The 24,999-nt window shown below is 39.2% G+C and overlaps 1 protein-coding gene across 3 annotated transcripts in view; it reads right to left on the bottom strand.

The window, feature by feature from the left end:
* Positions 1–19,070: 19,070 nt before the first annotated feature.
* Positions 19,071–24,999, bottom strand: part of LOC111246746 (uncharacterized) — a 64,147-nt gene continuing 58,218 nt past the window's right edge. For all 3 annotated transcript variants that reach the window (XM_022796863.2, XM_022796865.2, XM_086982861.1), the window contains one exon: positions 19,071–24,998. In XM_022796863.2, coding sequence (XP_022652598.1) covers positions 24,894–24,998 — 105 coding nt within the window. In that variant the 3' untranslated portion in view covers positions 19,071–24,893. The remainder of the gene's footprint in view (position 24,999) is intronic.

Here is a 24,999-nt window from a genome sequence, read left to right as displayed (position 1 = left end):
ACAACGCAATAGCACGGTTCGTTACCAAATCTACTACTCATATTCTAATACTGAACCAGCAATGTGCCAGCTGCTACGTATCGACTGATCGCCCACGCCGTGTTCTTCTATATTCAAAAGAGCCTGCATCGAAAGTTGGTTTCCAAGATAAAAACAGCATACTAATAGTGAAATGATTGGCCTCTAGACTAGACTCAGGTGATGGCAATTATGCTAAAAAAGAATCCCCTTAAACCCCTCAATGGTTATGTCGGCCCGGAAGTGGCTGATGAAATTCATAAACAAAAATCCTATTTGGTGTTCGAGGCTTGCGTAATTACAAGCACGTCTTTTAAACGAACACTCATTTCACGCGGGTCTTATATACCATGCGCTTAGTGAGCGATACACCAGAAAAGAACGGCGCAGTAAAATTATAGCGGGCTTTTCTAAGATAATGAATGCGATTAATAAGAAATTGGTCTAACGTGCGGCTATTGTCTTCCTCCCTTTGGAAGTAACATATCATAAATGAGTGCAGATCAAAAGCCGTGTAAACTTTTTAGTTAAACAAAGCTCTGCATAGAAAATAAACGATTTACACAAAGAAAATATAAAAGCCAATGTTGACTGAGTCTGCCGTCATAAGTAAATTGCAGCTCACTTCTTGTATATTAGCGCTAAACAAGGGCGCCTTTCGGAGCAAAAAAGCTTCACCTTAAAACTGCCAACTGGCCTAAATTCTAAGTTATATCTAAGAGCTTGTATAACTAAAAATGGTACCTTAGCCTAAAAAACTAAAATGTCCTTTAAATGGCCTTAAGTGAAGATGTTAATTTATAGACAATTTATATTAAGAGTTACCTAAAGATACTGAAAATCGCTAAGGATGGCCCAAAACCGCGATCGCTAGTCGGAAATCAAGGCCGAATGACGCCATCCTAGTGAAAACACTATAGTCAGTAATTACGTTAATTAGGAACCTGCTAATTGATTTGCACTTGGCTTCTGGAGTCATTTTCGACCTAGAAAGTTCCTGTAGATATGAAAACCTACATTAGTTGCATGCAGGTATTTTATAGTAGTCAGCTGAATATCTAATTATAAAAGAGGTTCTTTTAACATGTGTATTTGCTCATTGCGTAGCAAATTTAAAAAAAAAAAACGTTATTTATTGATAAAGATAAACGTAAAGATTATCTAGACAACGAATTCGGCATGTTCTAGAAGTGTCACCCCTGACGGTCATATTTATTTATTACAACCGTTATTCATTGTTGTTACAGCATTTGACCTAAGGCCCAAACCGCTAACTAATCGTTTTCGAAATATCTTTCGCTTAGGTCACAAATAACTTTTTTTTTTATAGTATCATACGTCTATCGATATTGGTAGAAGAGAAGTTGTTGCTCAAATACGCTATGTATGAAAAAGTTCAATAGCATTCAATTTTATGCTGACAGTAGGCCATAGATGTCAAAATTTAAGGCCTCAAAACGGCTAGAGTGTTCAAAATGCGCGAAGAGTTTCAAAAAGACTTACCATATTCGGACTACTGGCAATCGATACTGTTCTGCCTAGAACAGCCATTAATTTTTGTATCAGTTATTTTTTTTTTTTCGTTCACAACACAAAAGCGAAGTGACGTTTATGGAGGTGAGGTACCATTACGGTTACCTCACCGTACGGTTGAAAGGACACAGATTCAACGTTAATACTCAATCGGGTCGATTAGAACGGATCAGTTGGAAGGCTCATACGAATCAGCAACACCAAATGATTTTTCAGGATAAAACAAATGGCGTAACATTTTAATTTTTTTGGTCTCTCGACAGACAACAAAATAGAACATGGCGGATGGTCGCTCTGCTTGTGGGTTACCTGAATGCGCCCGATTCAAAGTTACCGAAGTTTCGCAAGATAGAATAAGTTTTAAATTACCAAGGGCGAAATATATTTGATTTGTCGTATTTTCGAACGAAACAACCCACAGACCTTGAAATGATTTACCTGGCGTGACAATTTTCCGTCCGTTCAAACGTCGTATCAACATGACAGCGTACCGTTAACTGTTACATCTCTATGAGTAATCTTAGGTCCGGAATTCTGCCATCAATCGTGAACAGTTTTATCGAACGCATCAGCGATCGTTACTATAACTTGTCCATTAAATTGAAGACCGTTATCAATAATGGTTTCATATGAATTGATGCCTCCTATCATCCAACTCAGAACAAAACTCAGAAAAGCTTATTAAGGTACATAATTAGGCTTTTAGCTTATGGAACAATTAAGCTGGTTCTGCATAATTGATTTTCGTTCGTGGATATCGATTTCCGCTATTGATCAGGCGATCGTTATGTTGACAGACGGTAGTGTGGATTTGTTGTGATATGAACATAATCGTCGAGACTTATTTCGAAAGGGTAAATGGTAGCCAGCTGGTATGAAATGAGCTCAATGCACCGTAGGTTTCCGTCGCAGCTATGACGAACGCCTCGGTCTATAAGGCAACTAAGCTGCTGTCACTCCTTCCAGTTGTGCGAGATAGGCCTATAGACCTGCCCTGCTATGAGTTTGACAGGTCCTAAACTGTGAAAAAAAAAAAATTCCATTACATATTTATTGCCTTTTTAATTGGTTTTTGTCTTGAACGAGTCTGGGCGGGCTCGTCTGTTCAGCCGGCTCACGTAGTAATACTGCCGCCTCTAATTGTCCCGTTGAATTGTCTGCGTGAAGAGCGTAGCTTTTTCTCCTCGTCTCTTAACGAATAAAGAAGCCATTTCTTAACCAGTTCATTGAGTGTTCATCATTTCTCATCACGTCCAGTTTTTGATAGCTGAATGCAGCGTTAATCCAGACGTCTTCAATCGTCTCAAGTTAGAGTTATGTTTGAATTCAGAACTCTTTTTAAGAAGGTGCATTATAATTGCTTCCCCGGAAGCGGAACGAAGTGTGGTCAAAGCATTCGTTGCCACGCGCCCAAGTTTAAACTTGAAGAAGAGATTCATGCCAATTTGCTAACGAGTGAGGTTACTTTTTCAGAACACGTAGCAATTAATTGAATCCAGTTATAGGATAACTTTATGCGTAGAGGATCCCATGTAAACTAACAACAGAACGTTTGGACAGCTGGATTTTCTAAAGGCAACATTGAAAAGACGAAAACCTTGATAATTTATCCATGTTTGCGATTATCTACCTAATATAGTACCGCTAGGTAGCGGCGCATCAGAAAACTACCCCTTTCTCATTTAGTCAAGACGTTCACGCTTATCGTTCTTCTAGTATTAGTAGTCAGGACGAACAAAGTTTTCAGGTTATCGTACTAATCTTAGAATAGTTTTTTTTTTTTTTTAACATCTCCGCTAAATATGCAACGCCAAAGACCTTGTACTACTTCACGGAGAACAATCGTCGAAGTATATGAGAGTACACGAAGTGACGCAATGAAACCAGCGTCACGACTATGATTGTGATAAGATTCTTTATCCGAGACCGAGACCAGTTATACGAATACATTGTTATACCCAGATAGAGTAAACAATGGATATATCGCGTTCATGTCTGAGAAGCTTATTTGATGAAAAAAAATGGTACGGAACAGTTGCAACAAGCTAAAGAGATTTTTCAAACGTTAAACCTGGCGTTGCAGTGAAACGCGACCCAATCGTACTTCCGAGTGGGGATGAATATCATAGCTCCGTCAATTTACGCCTTGTTGACAAACTGTAGAACACGATCGGTGCTTTTCAATAATAGAGGAAATAAACAATGGCAGAATTCTACAGACACATGTTGATGCTCCTGCAGATCGTACAGCACGACAAAACATGAGCAACTTTGCGATTGTTTCCACGTATAACAGGGCCCATATCTAAGTCAAAACTGTGTTAAACAGGACTCATACTTTGCCCAAACTAATGGAGGAACATTTATTTATAGAAGTAACAAGTGTGCCAGTTTTCGAAATGGATGACGTCTCAAACGACGTAGCCAAACTAGAAATTTGGCTAAATTTATCGTAAATTCTACCTAGATATTCAATGAATGCAACTGGAAAATAATACCTTCCTGAAAAATAATTAGCTTTTAATAGAAAAACATATTATACTCGAAGTCATTTTGGATCATTTCGATTACGTGAAAACAAGATTGTAGCAGATAGCTTTAGATAAACAATGAAATATTATGTTAAGAAAGAAATTGTTGACCGTGTAAATACTCTACCTCGCTTTTATTAACCACTGAAAATATAAACTCACAGTGTAAGCCTTTTTTTTGGGCTGGTCGATGTCTGCACAAGCTATTAGTAATTTATGGCGTATTTATTAACACAAATGCACTAGTATCAGTTTTTTACTGTACACGCTACATGGATATAACAAGCAATTATAATATCTGGCCTAGAAATGCCAAGGACAACTGAGCGTTGCTGGAAATCCGTATCTCTGCTAAAAGCAAAGCAAATTAATAATATAGATCATGCTAATTACGAAATTGACCCAACAACAGGTGGGTCTTCGGGAAGCATCACAGGATTCTTACTTCTCAGTAACTTAAACGGCTCACGTCGCAAATATAAAGATTAGATTAAACGCTTACTAGTGTAATATGCGGATGCGTACTAATACATTCCTATAAAGAAGTGACAATGCGGAGTCTATAGATGTAAAATTAACTATTGTGTATAGTTTTTGTTTCGATAGAACAACAAAGAAGGACAGCTTTATTTTTTATATGCCTTATAGAGCATTTTTGCTAAATGTCTAATTGTCTATGGACAATTGTATAACTTTGCTGCAATATCTGATATAATCACGCGTACGAGCTTAATGAGCACAATTCCATTATAGGTGTTCAAATAACCATTAGGTCGTTACCAGAGATGTTACTCATTGTTTTGGTCCTGAAAAAGAGACAAACATGGATCAATTTTTTTCAGTGTTCTGTATATGACTAAGTAGGCCCATCTGTGAATAGCCAGTGATTGTAAGGGTCGACGTGCTAGTAGCGATAACAAAAAACAGTACAGCGCAGAAACGACGCTTTTAAAAAGAAAGTGTTACGTCTCTATTAATGGATTGGCGGTCTATATGTTGCAATATAGCAACATGGCGCTCGCTTCAAAGAGTCACTGTATCCGAAGGTATTATTTTTCCCGCCATCGTAAATTTAGAGTAGCCAGAAAAAGTAGATAGTATAGAAAAAATAGATAGACTAGTATTACCATTTAGGTTTCATGCGCGTCTAACTCATATATAAATCGCGATGATACCAAGGAAATAAGCCCGGTTTTTTTTTCTATCTTCTCCTAATGAAAACTAGAAATTTGCAATAGCAAGATAACAATTAGATTATTAAAAGGCAACCCAGCCGCCGGGTCTTGTAGTATGAAGATTTCTAATTGCTTATCCCTCTGCTCTGACATGCGCTTCAGACATGCTTTGTTATTTTAGGCCATTAAGCCCAACAAGGCTATAGCTACGAATGCAGAAAAGTGATCTTTGCTGCGTTGACTTACAAAGCTGCTAACAATGGCCTCATATAGGATCCGATTTAAGGCAATGTCTCTTGTCTATTTGTTATCTATTGTTATTATATTTACTCTACTCCGCGTAATATGTGTGAACAGATATAATTAAGTATTATCAATGTAAAGTTTAACAACATTGCAGTTTTTAGAATGAATCCCGAGCTAATTATGTTTTCTTTAATCTTTTTTCACCACGCCAGAGCGGTGCATAAACAATTACTAAAACCGTCAAAGCCATTTTTAAAGTAATCACGATACATATATGAGTTCCACTTGTTTTTTTTTGTTAGACTAAATACACGGTAGATGGTTGTACACACAAACACAAGCACAAGCAATCGAGTTTTCTTCCTTCTTCAGTATTTTAAGGATGAAAAAATTAATCCAATCAAAGTATCCAGCATACGTTAATCTATTGTTGGATATATACTGTATGTAACAGATTGTATGCACAAGAGATATTCAAATAGGGTCCTAAACGCCTAAAAATGAGTTTAAAAATAATGCTTCTGACTGCGGAGGTAAATAAATCACTTCGACCAGTGCGAAAACGCACTGATCTATGTTTATAAGAAAATGATCAAATACTAAAATGGTAGTCGATATTTTTCCTTCTTAGGTTTTTAGAAAATCTCATCTTATTGGTCGTTACAGCGGAAAGGCTTCTTGTCCTAATACGTATCCCTTAAGGTCCCTTCCTAAAAGCTAAGTGCTCTGGATATCAATTCTTCTGAAGATCCATATGCCGTAATTGAGTGTTTTCCACAGTTTACGATCTATGTGCCACGCTGTGCTGACCTTAGCCTAGTTAACCATTAATTATATTGTGACATTTATTCTACAGTCGGCCTTGTGCTGTTTTTACTCATCGATTTGCATGTTGCTCATTCGTAACTTCGCTGCAATAGAGTCTTTACTAGCAATGAGTTCATTACAGAGGGGAAGCTATATTATAAGGCTGCCTCTGTCTACGTGCTGTATATGCGTTCTGAAGGAATCAAGCTAATACTCAAGCTTAATCGAACTCTAAAGCTCAACGAACATTTCCTGCCAGTTATACGTGTCATAACAGAATCATCACCGTATCGTGCAGACAAATGTCCGGTGACCAAAGCGACCCCTTGCAGGGTACGCCATAGCCTCTAACCTTTTATCAAGCTCTGAGTGAGTTTTTCGATATTTAACTTAAAACATATGGACCTTTCAGCGTATTTGAAATGTTCAAGTATATTTTTTTTTCTTTCTATGTTTCATAACCAGCCACACAGGTACTAGGATATTAATTAGGCAATATACGCATCTGGGCGTGACCCAGGCTCTAATGGACTCGATCGGGCAATTCTGGCGGAAAAACTGTTACGTGTCCAATTATCGTTGACGCGAATACATGTTAGACCGAATATCCTATCGTGTTTGTAAGGAGAAGCTCTGAGAGCGGTCGGCAGTTGATACTTAATGCTTTCTTGAAGCAATTGACAGTGGATTGCGGAAGTTGGATGTTTGCCTATAAAGCCAACCCGATCGTACTTTCCGTCCATCACCCAGACTGATATAATAGTGGTAATAATAAACATGTAATTTCCATAAGTGTAATTATTGGAAACCTCCAGCGAATTATACAGTGGGTGCACCGTAGAAGAAAATCTCGAATAAATAAGTAACCGCTTTACACCCACGAAACGACGGCGAATTATGTGTCTCGCACATTTGAATTATTTACAGCCTCTTAGTCTTCAACGTAAACTCAGAATAGGTGGCAAAAAAGCCTCTCCATGTATAATAGTGTTACCTCATTAACAATAACATGTCATTATTGTCAACTTGCGTAAAACTTTAATAGTAAGTTAATAACATCGAAAACTGGCTGAGAGTAAAATGTGTCTTTGAGCAGCCTCACAAGTAACGAATCTATCGACAGTTTAACTCTGACGAGACATGAACTTTCGGTTCTGCAGAAAGAGCACGACAATCAGCTGCTGATCGTATTAAAATCTGTGATCACTGACCGTAGTAAAAATCTGCGTCTGTAAACGGTGGCAAAATTACTTGGCAGAATTGAAAACACTTACGGGTGCACATTGAACAGCCTGAACTCTTGAGAATGGACCTTTTTGGAGGCAATCATTCCGCGGCGGCACTATGGCGGCATAATCATTTAAACATGTGTGGCAAGCGGCTGAAAAAGCCGCTCACATGAATAGAATTCAAAAGACAATAGCGGATCTGTTTAGACTCAACTGTTTGTCGCGATAAAGTGAGTGCTCTATTATAGAATACTTTCTTTATAACACACAAATTCTGTGTAATGTAAGGCTGCTAGGGTATGTTTACGTTCGAAAATAACTTCTCTACTAGTCATGATAAACGACATTTAGACGGAGCTTCCTGGTGCTATGTAGCTTGTATGCCGCTCTATCGAACTTCTGTTTGGTGGCCTCTAGAGATATATCGCTGCGACAACTAGATCGTCGGTAGGACCATTGAGGCGTTGTCCTCAAGTTTCATCACTCTTGTGTTCTCAACGCTTCGAAATTTCATGGTGATAACGTGTCAGAATCGCTGGAACGAAGTTATAGCGGTCGTTTAAGAGCCGTTAAAAAAAAAGTAGAAATCGCGGCATTTACGAGATAGTATTGCATTTTCTCATAGTGCGAGCGCTTATTAGGTAACGAACGGCTTTTTAATTACGTCCAGGTAATGCTTTCTATTCACAGACGCACTCTGTCATAATCCGAGGATAGTCGACTCGATGTTGACGTTCACCGGGAGACACGCAGCTATTTTTAACTAATTAATATGGTTTAAACATATGAAAACTACAGATTTTGCATGCTTAAGTGCCCGAATATCCTGATTTGAGGTTAGGTCAGGACGTCAGATATTTTCTGCTGCTGCTGTGTGTCACGAGCGGCTTATCACTATATACCTAATGCGCTTGTATTACCTCATTGGCCATTCCCAGTGGGAAGCAGCAGCTGATGATTTCGTAAATTGGTCAACTTTTAGATTTGCCCTGTTTTTCTTTCCTGATAAGACACAAATTGCCCAGTTTATCATTTGATTTTAATAATAACAACAACAACAACAACAACAATCGGGTTCATTCGCTTGCGTTCGGCGTACCGACAAATTTATCTACTAGACAGTATAAACGTTTTTGCGTGAGTATCAAACGTCGTCTAAGTATAGGGTATAGTATGATATCACAACGTATGCGCGCCAAAAAAGTGACAAATTCTTGAATTGAAGGCGAGCTATTTAATTTTGTTAAGGAGAAGATACGCTGAAACTTGATAACTTTATGGCTCGTCCTTCTAGCTCTATTGGCGCTTAAGGCAAACACGGGAATCCGAGCTTTTTAGAAATCCTATTTGAAAGATGAAAAATCAGGCTCGATAAATTCGAAATCTGTCATAGTTCTTTCGTAACTAACAGCTCACGTGTCGAAAGGCCGTGAGGAAACTAGAATACATCCCGTCAGTTTAAAGGATACTGTAGAAAGCTAATTCATTATGAGAACTCATTGTATTGAGTACTCCTAGTGTTCTACGGCTAGGCTTATTGGTTATGAATAGAGTGGTTTGTCAAATAGTATCGAGTGCCGGATGCAGATACACAGCTTTTCAGGGACACATTTGCTGGCAGAAACCTGTTGTCAGGCGCGGGATACTGGCGTTTATAGCCATACCTGTCCGCTAACATTTCGCCGAAGATTCAGGCAAGCGAATATTTGAAGTCTTAGGGCTGTATCCAGTCGGCCTTAAGCTAAAAGTCAGGATGCCTGCAGTTAACGGCAAACTTAATTGAACGTATTGAGCATGCCGATGTACATATATAAGTCGTGTTTGCCTAAAGCGAACTTCGAGAAGCTATAAGAAACATTATATACCCAATCAATTAGACGCCATAGGCGCTAAATGTCCACCTGATAAGAAGTTGCCCATACCTCGATCGAAGTGGGCATCGCTGGCAGTAAAAGCCATCGTTACAATGAGGACAGACAACTTGGTTGTTTTTAACCTTTGATCACGAATCCTGTTAGTACCATACTCTGCCTCAAGATGGCGATTGATCTCATCAATTAAGAGAAAGTAGAGTAACTTACCTTAGCTTGCTTCTATAGCAGGACCTACCATTCTTCAAGAAGCAAAATTTTGGTCCCGATTCTACATCCGTACCTAAATATCTACAAATTATCATAGCTGAAAAGAAACGTAAGCTTAAGGTGGCGTCAGGTTTCTATTAGGTATTAAAAATGGTATTAAAAAGGTCCTAAAAATGAAAATGTAGATTTCACAGAAAAGTGTAGCTTTTTTTTTTTTGTACAGTTTTTAGGTTTGAACGCTGAACTATGGGCCGAAAGATAGAAAAATCACCATTTGATATTTTCCGCTTTCTTTTACTTCGGCACATCAGCTCCGAATTTCGAGGTTATACTTGCGTGCAGTATCAAGGTGTGCAACGTTTTTTTTCTTTTATGAAGTAATGAAGAATACCTTCATAGAGTTGGCTTTCGGCCTCGTTATACGAAAATAACTGACCGACGCAACTTAGGATTGGCAAGATAGCTTATATTACGAACAGAGAAGTTTTTCAAAATATCTTGTTTTAACATACCATTAAACATTTCTATTGGCTGTTACATCGTACTGTTACATTTCGCATCTTAAAACCAGCGAACATTTTTGCAGAATATTTCACGTAAAGTCTACTCTATGAACCCCTTTTAAAGTTCTACTAAGCTATGTAACAGTGATGACGTTTATTGTATTAAATAAATTTATGACCTTCTTATGCTTAACTGTGTATGGCTTCTGCAGGCAGAAAAAAACTTTACTTTGAGAGTTAAAGTTCATCTTCGCTGCTTTAGCTTTGTTGTTGCTTTAATAAAATGCTCATTAAATCTGCCGAACTTTTTTCACGATGTCGCATTATTTATAGACAAGCGCGCATTTTTTTTCCACATACGGCTCTACATACAATAGCTATCTACCGTCACCGTTAGCTAAAAAATGACAAGGATGGCTAGCTGTACGCGCTGAATGGACGCTGTTCGTATAGTTATCCTGAACTCCTTTTTAGCAAACAGGCGCTATATTAACCTTATTTCAGTGTTCATCTATTAAATGATTAGTAAATCGACTATGTGTCTTCGTCTTCATTGAGTAAATGTTCGTATGCGAAGTGCTACTCTGAACGGCACTGAAGTTCTACACTACACGCGTCTACAATTAATACAATTTTCCCCTGAATATTTCATCTGTCCCCATGATAAGTTCAATGAGTCTTCAAAGCAAATCGGGACATGGAGTGGGATGAATTGTGGATAAGAATGTTTATTTCAAACAGTTATCTTGAACAAATGTAAACCTTACATGATTCATCTGTTAATATTTTTGTGGTATTTTTTTGTAGCGTTAATTTACTTTTAATGCCCTTGACTTTTATGAGTTAGTTACTTTTATCCCTAGAAGATGTCGTTGAGGAACTACGAAGGGTGATCAACTGCAGAGTTCAGTGTCTGTTGTCAAAGTATAATGCGTCGCAGGCACCCACGGCAAACCGCCCAACAGTAGCCATTGCGCATTCGGCTATGCAACGATTACTATAGGTAACACCATCGAGGCAGACAGGGTCCAATATTCTCGGGCATACACAGCTAGAAAAGTTCTTACATTGTCCATGGACCAGCTCTGAGTCACGTGCCCCGGCACATCTGGCTTCACATGGGTTGCCGTAGTTTTGCCCTTTATAGCAGACGGGTATGTATTCTCTCGTGCAAATGCAAGGGACATCTGTAGGAATTATACGTACAAAGTTATATTGTAAGTATGCGAGGCGTAGCCGGAATCGAATTATAACCATATGTCCAGTTTTGACGGTGGAAAATTTCGTAAAATATACTCACCAACAGGCTTTACAGCCAGGGTGTAGGCGAAGGCAGAGGCCAAAATGACGAACTTCATGGTTGTTTGTTAAAAGAGAACCAAGCGTTTGCTGAATTTCGCAGTGTTTTCGCTGGCTTTTATATGGATGTTTGTGGGATTAGCTTGCGTACGGCAACTATTGATTATTATTTGATCTACCCATACGAGAACGCTTCTTGTGGGTCTTGTTCGCACAGATTTTGATTCCATTGTTTATGAAAGCTGAGCAACTGGTTGGCTTAAGTCTACTCCGAATCTCAATCTCGATTGCGATATCCGTTTGACGAGTGAAACATGCTTAGACGTTACCTAATAACAGATGTAAACATCAAATGGTACAACGGCGTCCATGACTACGCAGACCTGGCACGAACGTGTTTCTAGATCGCTATTAGCAGGACTTTAGCAAAGGGTAATTAGCAGCCGCAAATAACATCATTCATAACAAACAGTATTTACAAAATTCCTACCGCATTCTTGAGCAGTTTCATCACGCTAAAGACAGCTTGTTTTTTCGATAACAAAAGTGAAAATCTATCGCGGTTGGCGGGCTCGGAACAGCTGTCCAGTGAATCGCCATTGTTGGGAGTATTTGCGACGCACATGTTGGAACTTTTACCGCGTTCGGCCTCCGGACTCCTTGAACATAGACGCTGAAGGATTTTGCAGGTCGTAAGAGCCGACGACAATTTTAGTCAACAGTTTTAGTCATAGCAAACTTATGTGTTTGTTGCTTGTAACAGACCAGTCGTTCAAAAATAGAAGGCAGGAGATATTGATGAAAGCCGTTTTCGATGATACGGCCAAAAGACGGTTTTTTTAAACGGTACTTGCATTAACCGAGTTCTACTGATTTATTCGAAATATGAAAAGAGAGATACGTAGTGATTTTGTTAGGGTGAGATCAATGGTTGTGAAAGCCGACATTGGCTTGTTCGACGGTGTACGTACTGTAATTCTAGGAAAATTAATGACGAAACAACCTTTGCGAGACTTGACAAGATAAAATTTTTTCAAAAATTTCCTTTATTAGAAAGGTTAGTACTTTGCTTAACAGTCGTGCCGTTTGCCTTCAGAATGTCTGTCAGTGCTCTGTTCTAGGACACATCCTTTTCTTCGTATTTACCATAGATGTTAAACGTATTACATCATATGGCATAGCGTGCATATTTCGTACTTCTTAGACTTCGGTGTCCCTAACCAAATGAAGAAACAAGACTACTTCGGCCTCGAGTTCCCATTGCTAAGAGGTAATGCAAAATATGGACGAGCGGTGACCCAATCGTGTAAATAAACTACAGCCAAAGTACAACGAAGAAAATGTTCGTGTTCATTATTTGTAATCATAGACCCTCATCGCTGTTCCTATAGTTTATACAATCCTAGAATAGGTAGAGAGTACGCACGAAGCACCTGTTCTAAAAGGCTTAAAAAGTTTCAGCTGCGTAGCCGTCCGAAATGCACAACTATGTGCCGAAGATAAAAAAAGAATTTTGCCGGTCCTCATCCAGTCTTATTAGATGTTTGCGGGGGATCATGCTAATACGTTCACTCAAACTTGTCATTAAAGCTCATTTTCTAAGTTAGGCTTTATGTATAATTTGGATTTTTACACTTGACATATTTCATACAACTTTAATTCTATTTTAAGCACGCACTTGCTATCCCTCAATATAACTCTTGCGGTAAATCAAAGCATAATATAGAACGAAAATTTGGCCTGATCGAGTTGAAATGTGGATCGAAGTTTCCCAGTGAGCGGCGTTCATTAATAGCTAGAGTGAGTTGAAAGAGGGCCTATAACGTTATATTTTTCTATTTAAATGTATTCTTTTGATGAAAGCAAACAATACTGAATGGCGTATAACAGTCAAGAAAGATTTATAGCGGCCAAAAGAGATTAAGGCGCCCATACACTGCGTCAGGCCTCGACCGCTAAAAGTGTAAATGGAAGCGGGTTATTTAACGGTGCAGAGACACTGCACAGCAGCCGGCATCGGAGTAAAACAATCGCCATCTACGAATTACAATGGAGGCTGGGCTGCCTACTAACACATAGTACTCGAGAACGCGAATACGAGGCTTACTGGGGGGCAAACTTTCCGCTGGTCAGTGCCTTTGGATTCGGTAGCGCAAGCATTGCTAACAGCGTTGCCCTTATAACATTCAGCACGGAAGGACACCAGCCTGTGCTTCGTCTTAAGAGGTTAACTATTATATTAGCTGTAGAAAAACAAGAAATAATAATTAAACTGACATAATTGAAATAGCACCCCCAAATCTACCTAAAAATATTTAATCAAATCAAAAAAGAAAGCCTGCTTCAGCGTGTTAGCAAAGCTTTCAAGAAGAACAAACTACGAGAATTTCATTCGTAAGAACTGGTCCTCATCGTTGTCCTAAACAATGTGCAACGACTGTACCAAGCATAGAAGGTACCAAATAGATCGTTCACTTATATTCAAGTCCTTTAACTGTATTTTATCGATGATTTTCACTGTAGATGCCTATTTTAGATATTTGTAGAAGTCATTATTATCGTAACATAGACGTACTCAAAGGACAGCTATGCGGACGCATCTAGCTCCTGGTGGAGTACGCTAAACAAGGATAGACTGAAGGCAACATCTTGCCAAACACAAGAACGATAGAGATTCGAAGCTTTTAAACGCGAAAAATGCAGGATAGTAGTGTTTTTGCATCTCTGTAGGCCAGTTAGCCGTTATGCCGTCTTTTCTAACATTTCAACTGAATACTATTTTTCTGGTTGTCTTTTTATATATCTGCACTCAGGCTGTCATCGATTCATCTAGACCTAAATAAAACGATATGAAAACATATTTTCTTGATAAAAATTCAAAGAATAAATAAGTTTATTGCTACACCTACATTTAACGAGTAGTTGATAGAGAGTAGCTGATTGCGCGAGAGTCATCGAAGCTTAAGGAGGGTATTTTCAAGGAGAGGCCTCCACATGCTGAACCACTGTATTAGTGACATATACTTAATCTGACGGCACAGATATCTCCGTTCAGCGTTCATAACGAAATTGTATTAAGGTCCCTTACTAATTAGCGATTTAACCGGCCTCTCTGAACTCGGAAGGTGAATTACTGCGCACCACATCAATGTATATATTTCAAGCCACCATCTTTGATTCCTGCTAATGAATCAATGTAATATTCTTATTGGATGTTTTATACTTGTTGGTGTTTGTTCTCGACGTGAACTTATTGCTTCTGCGACCCGTATCTTACTTATGCATTGTCCTTTTGGTTGGCCTGGGTCGCTTTTGTTCGGATGCAGCCCTTCACTGAAGTCCGTGCTTTGGCTTACTGAAGCTCTTTGACTAAGAAGGACAAGAGCAAATAGAACCAGACCAACGACGTGCGAGCGACGGAAAGCCATTTGTCCGCTTTCGACAATTTCTGTTTCCAAATGATACTGCTGTGGTTATGCTGTGCGTCTTGTAATTTTGTTTGTTTTCCTTTAGCGAGTTCCTTAATATTACTATTCTATGGATATAAACACGATGAATGTAAATAAACACTCTCTCCAATATGAGTTTACCGTTCGCGCCTTTGTGCCCACTTACCTTTGCATCCCATAGCTACATTAGGGCGGTCGTGGCAACCAGCTAACCAAATTATTCTGCCGACAATGTTTTGTCCTGCTGTTAGAACATTACGTGCTATTTGGTCCTACCCGTATTCGTAGCAACTGGTTCAACTCGATCATTTAATTCACATGGTGAAGCCACTTTAACGGTGACCATTCAGATTCAACTAAGCGGGTGAGTGTCTATATATAACTATAATCATTATAACGTTACCCCTAAGTTTCTACGTCAAAAAAAACGCATCAGCAACCAAGAACAAATAAAACTACTATATTATTATGCGATAGGGTTTTCTTCGAAAGGAAACTTGGTGCTCCATCATGGTGATGTTCTGCCGTCATTCGATTACAGAACACATATTTATTGTGTCTATTGAAAGGTACTTTATTTAGTACTTCTTTTTCAATCTTCTCCATCTCGAGGGGCAACCGATAGCACTTTCGACACTATGTCAGATTATTTTCAATAGCAATAGGTTGTAGAAGCTACCAGGATATTCATTCCGCGTACGAAGGGATGCAAGTTTATTCAATAACGGTTTCTTCCAAAACGGCCGAAGACGCCATTTTTGCACTTCACAAGTCACATTTACGTAGTAACCTTAGTTGAAAAGACCCAGTTTTTGTGGCCACATTTAGCTGCCTTCAGCAGCCCTTTGACCCGGTGAAATATTGATAGGTAATATCGAGGATGCTATCCTTTTTCGCTATCAGATTTCTGAATTTCAGGTTTAAGACAAAACGTTAGTATTTGAATAAAACAACGACGACGACGACAGCTTTGTTTGTTTGTTTGTTGTAGGGCAAAAGAAGGGCTTTTCAAATTAGCAGTCTAGTTAGCGTAACAAGTATAATAATCGATAGCGCTTGAACACCGAGTTAAGCGTTTGGAAAAAGGACAACAAGGAACGAAAATCGTTTCAATCTACTTATTACCATGATACCAAACAAATAACTAGACGCGCAGTGCGTAATGTTATCTTCGATAGATACGATAGATTTATTTATATGCTATACTAGTGTATAGGTGTGACAAGACGACTGACGATTACGGGATAGCATGTCTTCTGCTATTAATGTAGAGCTTTTTTACCAACCGTCTGTTGTTCGGCAGTTTCACAAAATTTACTTGTAACGCAACTAGAAAACAACGAAGGGCATGTTGCTCCATCGAAACAATTTCTATTTATATATATTATAATATAGTTATATTTATTAGAAAATATGTTAGATTCATGAAATAATATATCGATCTTATTTAAATACAAACTTTTCCGTTTGCTTCTGATAACTGTAGACGCACATATTTGCGTTCTCAAGCATTTTTCGTTTTATGAAAGCCCTCTCTATCCACCAAGGTACATTATGAAATCTATGTGCAACATGTGTCCTTATTATATGTCTACTCGTTCAACAATCATATTGATAATGGTATCGATCATCAGTGAAATATTGACTTTTTAAATTTGAAATTTTTCTCGTTGTTTATGTGCCTTTACATGTGCAATGTATCTCCCGCTTTCTGGCAGTTCGACGGAGGTTATTTTTGATTTTAGGCGTGTTGGCCGCAAGATATACTAGTGGATGTCCTAATAATATCTGTTTAAAAAGTGGTAAGTCGATGGTCCTCGATTCGGGGGTTAGAGCTCGCTTTTAAAATCAACAAATATCGAATGAAAGAACTGCTGAAAATACTGAGCTGTGTCCTGTGTCTGGCCAAAGGGCGTACTATTTCGTCGTGTAATTAGTACGAAGACTGCCCGTCTTCAGACGGCCGGAAACGAGACGACGGATACATAATAGATCAAGTGATTATGGGTCGTCACTTAACCGTCTTATTGTCGTTATCGGAAAAGTAACTATATATATGAATAGGCGCCCGGATACGTTGTGCCAACGTTAAAAGATACGTCTTCGAGAAAGCTATGCAAGAGAACCCGTAAGTCAGCAGAGATGAATGCTGTGCACACGAGTCTGTTGGAGGGAGATGTTAAGATTTAAGTTGTATGGTCTTTGTTATGACATAGGGAATGGTTATTCCAAGAAAAGATCGCAAAACGTCAGCCAGTCAAAGTAGCACTGCGAATCCTAAAAACGTACAAAAATAATAAGCGAGCCCTGTAGGTCGTGACGATAGGTCGACAGAGAACATTATGGAACAACGAACACTCGGACGAGGCATACGAAGTGCGGAAGATGCTGTAAGGACCTAAACAAAAAGACGTGATACGAAAGATATCGGCAGACACTCCTCAACCAGGACGTGCCGAAAGCATCGAAGTTTGCACCTACAAAGAGAACGCCCAGCTATCGGCCAAACATACAGAGTCTGTGCTAAAAAGAGCTGTATCGCTCATATATGCGAGTTTACACAAGGACAGAATTAAGTTGGCATGGTTCAGGGGGATGAAAAAACATGACATTAACCACTCGTTCTAGGCTGAGCCCATAGGCCGAAGGCCTAAATGCAACACATTCGTCCGCGCAACGCAAACGACAGAACTGCTTTCTTCTCGACGACTTTCGTCGCAGGTATCTGCACCTACGGAGCCATCAAATGCAAACCAACGGAGCTCTTCTTAGACCACAGTGATAAATTAATGATAAAAATGGTTCGGCCAGTCACAGTCGGTCGCCATAGGACTAAAAAAAAGGTAGCATACAGGCAACGTACAGTGATAGGCAAGGCTCCAAGTCATTGATAAGGAGTGAAAAAGTAACAATGTCTAAATATTAATGTTTTTGGAGAAGCCTAATGTTATTAACCTATATCAGACAAAAAGTAGTATGAGAAATTAACACAGAGGCGGCTTTTAAACATATACATTGAACATATTAAAACCGAGCTTATTACGTATTGATTATGTATAATGTATTAGAGGTTTTGTTTCAGAATTTTTAATTTTGCGACTTTTTCAATCTTAGGCGTGACCTTTGTTTAATGAAAAGTCGAACCCGCCAGACATTAATTACTACCAATATTCAAAATGTACCTAGTTGTTTTGAACGTTATAATTAAAGATAATTTTACAGTTTCCAACTGTCGACAGAACCGATATGGCAAAGTACGACGTGAACAGAAGATATCGACAATGGAACCTCGTAATAATCCACATTACCTCTTCCTTATCCATCTATTGTTTTTAATCCTCGTACCTTGCCCTAGCTATGTCACCCTTACCTTGAGGAGGTCACGTCGTTTCGGCTCCAATCAAAGGCAACAAAGCTTGTGTACTGATGGAAGAGAGGTAGAGAGCTATGGCACATAGATAAAGCTACGTGCGGTGCATAGAGAAGAAATGACAAAGCTTCCTTAAAAGAGTTTCCTTTGCCTGGCCGCCGACGACAATGACGACGGCGAGAAGAGCTAGACAAGTACCAACGCTGAGAGAAATAACCGCTTGTAGAAGCTTTTGTTGAAAACAATTTCGAAATATCTATCTAGCTGGCTTCGAAAAGCTCGGATGTACGCGTACAGGATATTGCAGAACTGGAGGTGAGTCCTTGACGGGATAGAGCACAATGACTGAAGCACTCTTCCTAATGGGAATCGTTCAATGCCGACACCTATTTGACCGCTAGAAAATGGAAATGTATTGAAAAGATGACCTGGCAGATAACACCTCGACAAACATGTGATTGTGCGGGGAATACTGCCTCAGTTTTAAAAAAGTAAAGAAACGTGTATTGTAAAAGGCCTGCTTTTTCATTGAGTATCCATTTGCTCGATATCTTAGAAAAATTTTCCGAAATATCAGGCGTATATTATGATTCATAGTTATAGGGATCGACTCGGTTACGACGTCAACCAATAACTAACCTAAAAAGTTAACTATCTTCCGAATTCTTTGAAAAAAAAAAAAAAAAAAAAAGAAAAAAATATTCCGCTATCTCACTGCAGAGCTTATTTCAATACTTAGCCCTGTTGGCACTTAAACGGCATCAAATGAAAGGGTAAAATCTTCGGTTAATAATCTTATGTCTTCGGTCACAATGAAAAGAAATTCTAGTTTTCAAGTTGAAAAATCCAGTTTAATTAGTTAATGATTCCTTTAGTATTTATTGCTTCGGGCTAGTTTTGCCCAACGAATTTGCAATAGGAGGTACAGATCTCGGTTAAGCTGCGATGGTACTCTGTTCGCCTGCTACATTTGTCCACTTTTTCTGTCAAAGCAGTACTTGTTACCAGGTCACATATTACCTGAAGTGAAATCTGCCAAGGTAATTTTTTTTGTTACTATTTCAACGTTTATATGTGCAATGGACTCTAGCGTCCGATGGTACTATAGAAAAGTGCTTTCTTACTCCTCTATTACTCGTTAAAATGCCGAGTCCTGCTTTCGAACATTGTACGCGGTCATGTGCAAGGACGGCGGCGCCACTGTCGCGCCCTTATCCCCACGAAAAACGTTCAGTACTAGTTCAGTTGCAGCTTCTGCAGACGGCAAGTATGTCTGAGTCGGGTTCTCCACAGCGTCCGTAAAAGATGTTGTGGGCAACCTGGAATCAGCGGAAAATCAGAACGCGACGAACCGAAGGCAACAGATAATTTTCCCGTCGCGTGCTGTGTATTTTTTCCCGTATACGTGGTCCCCGCTTTAAGTTCACGAGAACTGGATCCTATATGCACGGAGTCATTAAGAGAGCAAGTTAAACTTCAAAGAATAGCACAGACAAAAGTCAGCGCTTAAGATGTAAATAATGAAATTAATCTAGCCATATTGTTTGGGTATAATATGAAGGTTTAAGATAGGCACACACAGATAAGACTTTGTCGCTGTAGCGTTCGCTTGTGTATGGTGCCGTACGAAGTAAGTTTGCCGTCAGGGTTTGTTCGCTTCCAAGTGATAAATGATAAGATACAGATAAAAGGCTATTGTCTCATTAGTGTGTGTATATATAAAACAACATTCTAACTTGTAGCATACATATGCTATAAGTTGTTTTCTGAGTTTTGACTTGATAACAGATCGTCAGAAAGGCCATAGGACACTGATGTTTTTTGCTGATAAGAAGTTGATCCGAATGTAATGATATTCCGATGAAATTTAATTCTAATAGATGAAAGAACAGTATATTGTATAATATATAGAAGGCAGCTTACCTATTGTTATAGCCTGTTCGTATAATCATTGCCTTAATAACCAAATATGAACTTCACCCGTCCCTTATTCTGATTAACCTAACAATCATATTTTGTGTGTATTGTGTGTCAGGCCAACACGGTTTTTTAGTTACAGATTCCCCACATAAACTGGACCGAGTGTTTGACGTTAATAAAGTCAATTTTTCAATTGATGTACTAGGTATTATGAACCACGAAATTTCAGTTTGCTCTGTGGTACATTCACGCATGGCATCAGTTGTTTACAAGTGCGCCTGGCACATTGACGGCGCAAACAACTTCATAAACAAATAAAGCTTCTCAAGAATGAACTATTTGCCTTTTATTAACGCCGAGGTTATAAGGACATCGTTTTGTCTTCGCGAAGTTCTGGCTCGCCTCACGACGCCGTTTTAGAATAGAGCTTTTTCATTGTCTTGTTTGCCTGTTTCGCCATTATGCGTCCTTTCGTTAGTTCGCGTGTACTTGTATGTTATGTGAATTCGGTTCTGTGCGATCCTCAACGCGTTTGATGCTTGCTTCTTGTTTCTACCATTGATTTCGCTTTTTCTGCTGGTGAAAATGACGTACGTGCTTGTCTGTTTCACAACTGCCATCTTCGCCTCATTCAGCCATTCGATAACTTCTACATGGCTGTCCTCTGTCGTTCTCGCTTTAATGCCATTATCTTCGGTGTGTTCGAGCAACCTGCGCTTATTTCCTTGGCAACTGAAACTAGTCGTAATCACGATCGCACAAAAACAGGCCGAGAACTGGGGATCGTAGGAGAGGCCTTTCGTATCCGCACAAACTTCAAGGTCATTCAAGGATCAGCTATGCGATCGCTATATAGTCCCTAAGTTTCACCTGTTCGCTTAGTACACGACCGTAATTAGTTCCTGTAGCTTTTTTTTGTTTTTGCATATGTTCCTCAAATTGTTTTTTTAACAATTGTCAAAATTCATTTTCTTGGAGTAGACAGACACGTCAATTGGCCTTTTCCTTCATCGTAAAGTAGACAAGAACACTGAATTGTGTCGGTAGATCTATACACAAGGCATTTGATATATCCGAAGTACATACCTGGCACATGAGTTGAATACTATACGTTTTTATTAAACACATACAAGGTGGGTGAGGTAGTTCGATTGAAGAAAATCGCCACATAGCTCTTCGTAATTCTATCATCGAACATAGTTAATAATAATAATAATAAAAATCAGCAAAAAAAACCATCAGCCAACAACACTAAGTTCAGTAACTGGTAGTTGCCCCAATACGTGATTGTGTAACCTTATCGTCAAGGCGCAAGTTTTTACGGTTGACGAAAATGTCTCTATTAAATTGTATGTATTTAACTTATACGAATAGTTTAAAAGCAGGCAGACGACGTCTCTATGATCTGTTCCGTTTTTGTGTTCTGCAGTTAGCTTTCAGATCGTTCGATTTTATTAACTATTTACTGTAGGCGTCCATTATTTTAGATGTACCATTCATTATGGGTGCTTCTGACCGTACGAAGTTGTTTACTTGGACTTTTCATATATATATGACTTCACTTTCACAGAAGCTGAAGAAATAAGTTTTACCATAACTTAAAAGTAATGCAGTTTTATATAAATCGCTTGTGTCGTACCGCCTTTCGCTTCCAGCTTCGCCAATAACACGTACAATTTTGATAATTTTGGTGAATAAAAAAAAAAAAAGCAATTTTTACGAGTTCGAGTTTTAAGCGCAAGGTCTATCGCTGCCAGTTGTGGTCAGTTGATTTGATAATGGCGAGTACTGTGTACGTTTTCCGCCTAACACCACGCCTCATGCAACAATCGTTTAGCATGTGTAGTATGAAGTTTTCGTCGAAATCGCGTTTGTCACTTTGTTGCTTAGGCGACATAACTTATGTTGAACATACCTTTAGTAGCAAAGTTTCAATTGGCGGCAAACAAACTTCTCAGAAATTGCACGATAACCTCTGAACTTAGACTTTTACATAATTCTAAAATTATTATGAAAAATGCTTCGTGATGCGCCATCAGTGAGCTATTGCTGAAATTGTAATAACTATTTTGTTGAAAACGAAGGTTATCGTAGAATGTGAAATAAATTTCTCCATATAACCTATCTTCTTAATATAGGTGGGGTCGAAATTTGGTCGCCCACCAAATAAATGTATTTGACACACATGGGATGACACTTAGTAGTTATCACAAATCAACAACTCTAATTCAGTATGACAATAAGGTAATAAAATTCAATATAATAGCCATTTGCCTAATTATATACGTTGCAGTATTTTCGTTCCGCGTAGGCGTCTGTTGAAAGACGCAGTTTCAGGTCTGTTCATAGCGCTCTCCAGTCTCTAAGCCTGTATGATGCTACTGATTTGGCTCTATAACGGTCACCGGCCACTGATCGGCCGGTCAGTTTCGCGCGACGTTGTCCTATTTTTCCTGATATTGTAGATATTGACGACATTGTCCTTATCGGTCGAGGCCTCTTTCCTTCTCGCCTTTTTCATCTTCTTCTTTTGCTTCATCATCATCATCATCATCATCACGTTCTTGTTCTCGTTTCCAAGAGGCATGGACGGCCAAGGCATGCGATGAGTAGTAGGACATCAGGATTAGTGCACAAGGTCTCATCGTCGTTTGGCCCCGCGATAGATCTCTTTCAAAGGTTTCCCTTGACAGTCAGCTCCTGAGGGACGCTTGGCTTTGCTGGCTAGATGTACGTGTCTGTGTGTCCGCCTGTATTCTTTTGTAGCCCACGTGTCCTTGTGACGCGCCCTATCGCTCCTATCGAGTCTCCCTTTTTCGATAGCAGAATTACTTTAAAGAGGAAGATATGAGACGCCGCGACAAAAGGGTAGAGATAATCGGCGTTACAACCAACGAGATGATAGGCGAGTGTCTTGCCGCCACTGATCCTCTGCGCAGCCTTGTGCTGCTCTTTCTTCTACATGTTTTCGAAGGCTATATATTTTAACACATCTTGACGTTTTCTTGGTTTACCAGTATTGAACACTCCGCACTCACCTCAGCTTCAGCCACTTCCTAATAGCGATGACCACTGCGAGGCAGGCACCAGCAGCGACAACGTATACATCGTTCGCGACTAGCTGCTTCCCTACACTGACCTACAAATGTGTTTTTTACATTTTTTCTTTGCGTTTTTGCGCTCGCGCTTTAAATACGCAAACCAGTCTACTAAACTACAAAGGGTCTGCCTCACCAACGTATTAGACGACTAAGCGTTGTTCTTGATTAACGATTAGTGGATGCGCGATTTTCTGCTATCCTATTATCTTCTTCCAATGATCCCTGACTACAACCAAGCGCCCATTAGGAGTGAACGCTTAACCGTCAACACGTGCCATATACGCAGATGACGCACATTTAGCCTAATGGTGTTACCTGGTATAACATCTTCCTCGGTTTCCTTGACCGTTTTCATTTACTTGAACGAACCGTTTTCTTTTTTTTATTTTTTTTTTCTGTAACGCTGTTTGATGGGCTTTTATGAGTGTTTAAAATTCAAGCTCTACGAGTGTGAGTTCCGTTTTCATCGATTTTCCATTGAATCATCATTCTGTCATTCATTTTCGATCGAAAAGTCTTTCTCTACACCGAACATATTTTTAGCAGAAAATAGTTATCTTGGACGATAGCTGCACAGAGTGGAGTGTAACAGTTGCAATACGAAGATCAGTGACGTGGTAAAAGATTGTGGTAAAAAGAAAGAGATGTGACTTTATACTCAAAGTTATAACATGAACTTATTTTGAATTGCCTTAACAGTAAACGTTGTAGTCTACAACAACGTAACAAATAGCTTGTAAGCAACAACGATAGAGATCAGAGAGCTTATTATAACTAAGTGACGGACTCCACCGTCTTTTCAATCGGGGTTTCTCACTCGGCTGTGAGTGGACTTCTACGTAAACAGTACGTGTGCTATTAGCGTACAGTTGGTCTGTATTAGGGACGACCCTGTTGTCTGGACAATAATATGCATTTTTTGGGTACATTAGAATAGTAACGATGAAGAACAGCACCAAAAGGAGGAAACATAAGTGAAAAAATATCTATAATATAAATAAGATATCTATAAGAGCTGGCTACGTAATGACTCTGCCCCCTTATAGGCCTATTGGAGAAATTTTACACATGTCCAAAACAAGCCTTTTGGCACTCTTTGAAGCAGCAGCGAAAGGTGATCTCGGAGGCTCGTTTATATAAGAGGATAGTTGAGGGTCAGCCTTAAGCCATATACATTAAGAAAATACATCCACGCATCTACCCCTTACATATTTTCGGGTACTTTAGTAAGAGCAGGTCGTAAGCAGGCGTTTTCCAAGAATGTTTCGTTTGTTTGTCAGAATGTTTCGCGTAGAGTGTGTACGCCTCTCGTTCGGAACGGATTATTACGTAATATGATAATACGTAAAAAGCAACAGTTAATCACGTTAAACGTCTTAGCTAGATGAATTCGATAGCTAGGCTACAAAAAATCATTTTGATCTGGTGACAGTTACCAGGTAGTTTCTTTATATAAATATTTATCCTTTATTAGATTTTTGACTGAATGATAAAACGCATTGAAATACCCTGGCGATCAACTAACCGTAACTCAAACCCAGCTGTCTGGCAAAGAAATACACTTTCGTATAGAGAAAACTCAGGTTTCGAATAGAAGATCGCCTAATGTTATATAAATATCAATTGAATATTTAAAGATGAAGAAAAGAAAGCGACTGGATGGCGTCTTCGTCGTTTAGGTATGTCGTGACGAACTCGTCTAGGGTTACCACGCCGTCGTTGTTCAAGTCGAGCTTC

Source organism: Varroa destructor, unplaced genomic scaffold (assembly GCF_002443255.2).
Source record: "Varroa destructor unplaced genomic scaffold, Vdes_3.0 BEIS01000003.1, whole genome shotgun sequence".
Classification (NCBI taxonomy): Eukaryota; Metazoa; Arthropoda; class Arachnida; order Mesostigmata; family Varroidae; genus Varroa; species Varroa destructor.
The sequence above is the reverse complement of the archived record's forward strand: the minus strand, read 5'-3'. Positions and strand labels throughout refer to the sequence as shown.